Genomic DNA, 5,175 nt, shown 5'->3' on the forward strand with positions numbered 1-5,175 from the left:
CTGGAAACCACTGAACGTACAAGACCCGGCTCCCATTTTCTCCCACCAGCACATACAGGACACCGACACGAGCTGGCGGAGCGGGTGTTCTTCCCGACACGGGGGCTGCTACCAGTGACCCCCTGCCCACCCCGGCCCTGCCGCCCACTGCCCAGCGCCGCCGGACAAACACGGCGCCGGTCACCTCGTCCGGCTGCCGCTGACTGCCACGGCCTCCTGCTATGTCGCGGCACTTCCCCAGCGGCCCCCGCAGCGGGCCCTTCACTCCTGGCTGCACGGGGGTGCATGAGGAATCGTGCTCGGTTGACCCTTCCTCGCTAAATCGCCCCGGTTGCTAATTGCCCTCGCTGGCCGCCGCACCGCTCCACGCCTCGCTCCCCCGCCTGCCGCGGCCTGGCCCGGGGCGGGGCGGCGGGGCCCGGCCGGACCCTCCCCCGACATGGCGGCGCGGCTCGGCGGCCGGGAAGGCGCCGAGCGGCGCCCGCGGGGCGTGAATAAAGTGCGGCGGGCGGGGCCGCGGCGCTCCGGGAAGCGCGGGGCCGGCGGCGGGTGAGCGGGTGAGCGGGGCCGGCGGCGGGAGGGGGGCGGTCGGGGCGGGCCGGGGCTGACGGCCGTCGGCTGACGGCCCTCCCCCGCCATGAGCAGGGCGCAGCTGACGCGGACGGGGATCCTGCGGATGGCGCTGGGCGGCGGTGCCGGCGACCCGCTGCTGCCGGCGGAGGGCGGCGGGGACCGGCGGGCGCCCTTCCTGCTGCGGGCCCTGCGTATCGCCGTGGTGGTTTGCCTCTACTGGTTCACCTCCATCGCCATGGTCTTCCTCAACAAGTACCTGCTGGACAGCCCCTCGCTGCGCCTCGACGCCCCCCTCTTCGTCACCTTCTTCCAGTGTGCCCTGACGGCCGCCCTCTGCCTGGGCCTCAGCCTGGGGGCCGCCTGCGGGCCCCCCTGCCCCGGCCTGCCTGCCCTCCGCCTCGACCCCAAGGTGTCCCGCAGCGTCCTGCCCCTCTCTGCCGTCTTCATCGGCATGGTCACCTCCAACAACCTCTGCCTCAAGCACGTCGGCGTGGCCTTCTACAACGTGGGGCGCTCCCTCACCACCGTCTTCAACGTGCTGCTCTCCTACCTGCTCCTCAAGCAGACCACCTCCATCTATGCCCTCCTGGCCTGCGGAGTCATCATAGGTGAGGGGGAACGGGAGGGGGCCAGCCCCATCACCTCGGAGAGCCGGAGGTGGGGTGTCTTCCCCTTGGGAATCCATCCCCGCCTGCACGGCGGCTCCCTGGTGGGGTGGCTCAGGGCTTGTGCCTTGCTCTGCCTTGGGCAACTCGCTTCGCATGGCTGGAGCATGTAGGTAACTCGTTAAGAAAGGAAATTACTCTTACTTGACCATGGCTCCCTTTTTCCTTTGAGCACTAAAACTTACCTGTTCTCCAGTGAAGTTTAACTTGCCATACCTTTTTTTTCCCCCCCCACAGAGGCCATAAAACAGCAGGTGGCTTTCTTCCTGTTCGCAAGTGCTTATTGATTATTAACTTTGGTAACAATAACAATATTTATGTCAGCACCATTGGGAGCCTACAATGGAGCCAATTCAGACAGGCTGAATGCATGTGATGAAGGCTTAGCCGATCAAGCCAAGCGTAAAACACCACCAGAAGATCTGGTTGTGTGGTTAGGAGGTAGGGCAGGGCATTGACTGGCTTAACGGGAATTGCTTACAAGCCTTTCATTACAAAGGCATCGGTAATGCCAAAGGCTACATTCCATGGGAGGGCCACTTAGATGCCAAGAATGGTGAAATGTTGACTTCAGTCCGGTTCCAGGTGGATATGTGTTCGCTTTGGTGCATAGACAAGCGGATGGACTCACATGAAAATGAGACGAGATTCTCCTCTCCATAGAAGAGGTGAACAGGAACAGAACTACTGTTTTTTCCACTCAAGTGGTGCAAGCGATTGCCTTCAGCTACTCTTGTGTTCGGGTATTGCCCAGGACTATGGTGTCTACCAGCCTTGCAGGCTTTCTCTAAGACTCTCTCCCCCTGGCTCCATGTCCTTTTGCTGTGGGAGCATTGCCCGTATGCCTATAGCGGCGTAGCTGAGCATCCTCTGTGGCCTGATGCAAAGCCCTTCCTGTCAGTGTATTGAACCCATTTGTATTTGGGCTTAGTTTAAAACACGTTAGCGGCTTTGCAGGCAACTTCCCAGGCGGCCTCCAACATGAAGCAGCTGATGGAGAGGCGGTGCAGTGCTCCTTCAGTAGCTCATCTCCCCTTGTATGTTTTACTTATGAGCTGGATGGGGAGAGGTCTCCCTCTCTGCCCTGGAGACGCAAAGCCTGTAGCTCCTGTTTCGGAGGTGGTTAAAGCGTGCATGACCCATCAAAGAAGTTTAACATATTGAAGATGCTGCACTCAGTTCCTGCCTCGTGATCTTTTTTTGATCAAGCTTCTTAATATTACATCCATGTGTTTACCGTCTTTCTGTCATCTTTTCTGACCTATCTTTCCCTTGCTGTTAACAGCGCAGCAGAGCCTGTGAGGCCTTTTTTTTTTTTTTTTTTTTTTAAAGCTTGAGAAATATTTCTTGCTACCTGTGTGTCAGTTTGCTGCCTTTTCAATTAAAAAAAAAAAAATCATATGATCTCCTAAAAATGACCTATACACAAAGAGTAGCTTTAACTTTAGTTCATGGCTCTCTGGAATAATAGTTTCTAAACTCACGCTGCCTGCTCAGTGTGGGAATCAGTCCTCTGAGATTGAAGGATAGCACAGTAAATTATCCACACTCCCAAAATAAATCTTCCCAGGACAATAGTCATGACACTTTGTGGGTTCACTTAATAGAAAGGGGAAGCCCTGAAGCCTGTCTCTGCCTGTCGTTGTGGTTGTTCAGTGTAAGGTAGGTGATGAATTGCTGACTGTATGTTTTGAGTCCTTCAGCAGTTGTTCAGATTATGTCTGATTTGTTTGCTTGCAGGTGGCTTCTGGCTGGGTGTTGACCAGGAAGGAGCAGAGGGCACTCTGTCGTGGACAGGTATATTCTTTGGGATCTTAGCAAGCCTGTGTGTCTCACTCAATGCCATCTACACCAAGAAGGTGCTGCCTGTGGTGGATGGTAGCATCTGGCGCCTGACCTTCTACAACAACGTCAATGCTTGTGTCCTGTTCTTCCCCCTCATGATGCTGCTGGGCGAGTTCCGCACCCTCTACCACTTTGACAAGCTGGGGAGCCCCAGTTTTTGGGGCATGATGACCCTGGGGGGAGTGTTTGGCTTTGCCATTGGGTATGTGACTGGACTTCAGATTAAGTTCACTAGCCCACTCACCCACAACGTGTCTGGAACAGCCAAGGCCTGTGCCCAAACAGTGCTGGCTGTTATCTACTTTGAGGAGACAAAGAGCTTCTTGTGGTGGACGAGTAACTTGATGGTTCTGGGGGGCTCCTTCGCCTACACGTGGGTGAAAGGGCTGGAGATGAGAAAGGTGCAAGAGGATCCTAATGTCAAAAGCAACGAAAGAAATGAGACTGGTGTGTAGGCAGCTCCGGCACCTCCATTTCTGTGCCCGGAGGGGTTAGGCTTCGGTGCTCCTTTCCTCCTGGGGAGAAGAAGAGCCAGGAGCTGGAAAAAATTCACCTGCAAAGTGTACGGGGAACTGTGTCAGGAACCAGAGCCAAAGACCTGACTGGATCATGTTTTATCCACGGGATCTCACCTTGTATCGGAATTGGGGAGAGCATGTGTTGTAGAGAGCAATCAGGTTTTTTGTGATCGTTTTCTAAAATGGATGTTGATATTGATCTAATCTGGGCAATTTGCATCTCTGGGGGGGTGGGCATATAGCAGACAAAGACGGGATGAGAGCTTTGTGTAGTTAGGGATCTAGAATTAACTGAATGAATGCAGTCTGAAGTTATAAAATCCTGAACCTTCATGTAAGGAAGAGACAGGTAGGCAGACTCTTGGGGACAGACTCCAGTAAACTGTTCTGCTGTAAAAGGATTAGCAACAGCCATTCTTCCTATTGCCCCTTTCAATGCGAAGGATGGGAAATTCCCTCCCTTCTGGTTCTGTACAAGCCTAACCAGCAGCGCCTCCAAATCTCCTTTCCAAAGAGTCAGTATCACATCCTGCTGAGGTCTCTTCTGTTTCTCTCCACCTGGTTTCTTAGTTCGGGAAATCACGCTAAGAAGCAGGAATGAAACTTCTCATTCCCTCTGCGCTGTGTCCCGTGAGGGAGAGCATGCTCTCTCAAGTGCCCTTCTGCAGGGGGGAGCGAGCTTGGCCGCTGCTGCTCTCAGCGACAGGCAGGAGGGGAAAAGTTACTCTGAAGCGCTTGCTTCTGTAGGGTGGAGATCCCAGTTCATGGGTTTCGCAACACACGTCCTCTCTACCCTCTGTGTAGGGGGTAGGTTTGTGTTTGAAAATGGGGTTCTTACTAATTAGGCTTGGTTTTGCGGACTTACTCCATACCTACTTTGGATCTCCTCTGGTGCTTGCAGTTTGTCTTTTGGCTCGTTCCTTTTAAACGCCCCCCCTCCATGGCCAGCTCAGTCAATCTTTCACCCCAAAAAGTCCTAGTTTTGCTCAACTGCATCAATCCCTTTACTGGAAACTTGCGGCTGAACAGTTAGTTCTGCAGAAATCTCTGCCCCTCCATCTGGTCTCATGCAAGTGGTTGCTCTACAGCTGTGATTTAGTGACGTACCCGGCCACTCCTACAGAAGGACACTCCATTTCTGCCCAGAGTACGTTCCTATCTAATTTTGGGGGGCTCCTGCTCCAGGTTTCATGAGCACAGGTACCTTCTCACTCCTTTTTGGTGCAGGGTGCCATTTGTGTCCTTGATTTTTTTTTATTTTTATGGGAACTGACGGTTTTTAATGTTGCACGTACTGACTTGTAACGGCCAAATCTGCTGAATAAAGTCGGGGGTCGCTCTCTGGATCTGATGAGGGGTGGGAGCGACATTTGCAGCGTGTATCGCCATGGCGGGGGGGGGGGGGGACGGGACACCGGCGACACCCCCCTGCGCTCAGCGCCAGGCGCGGCCGCTGGGGGGCGGCAGAGCGCCTTTAGGGCCCCGCCTCCCCGCGCCGCCCGCTCCCGCCCCACCCCGCCGCCCTGATTGGCTGTCGACGACAGCCAATCAGCGCGGCGGGGTGGGGCGGGAGC

The 5,175-nt window shown here is 55.2% G+C and overlaps 1 protein-coding gene across 1 annotated transcript; it reads left to right on the top strand.

Moving 5' to 3' along the window:
• The first annotated feature begins 636 nt into the window (after positions 1 to 636).
• On the top strand, positions 637 to 4,944 carry SLC35C1 (solute carrier family 35 member C1). The gene is made up of 2 exons (XM_075152176.1): positions 637 to 1,181; positions 2,979 to 4,944. Exons 1-2 carry the CDS (start codon positions 638 to 640, stop codon positions 3,536 to 3,538), a joined length of 1,104 nt encoding a protein of 367 aa, XP_075008277.1. The 5' UTR covers position 637; the 3' UTR covers positions 3,539 to 4,944.
• Positions 4,945 to 5,175: the final 231 nt, after the last annotated feature.

The sequence above is a fragment of the Calonectris borealis genome, chromosome 5, assembly GCF_964195595.1.
Source record: "Calonectris borealis chromosome 5, bCalBor7.hap1.2, whole genome shotgun sequence".
In the NCBI taxonomy this organism is placed as follows: domain Eukaryota; kingdom Metazoa; phylum Chordata; class Aves; order Procellariiformes; family Procellariidae; genus Calonectris; species Calonectris borealis.

Coding starts and splice junctions, on each gene's coding strand:
- SLC35C1 (XM_075152176.1), top strand. CDS start 638: ATGAGCAGGGCGCAGCTGACGCGGACGGGGATCCTGCGGATGGCGCTG. Junction 1,182..2,978: donor GGCCTGCGGAGTCATCATAG/GTGAGGGGGAAC, acceptor GTTTGCTTGCAG/GTGGCTTCTGGCTGGGTGTT.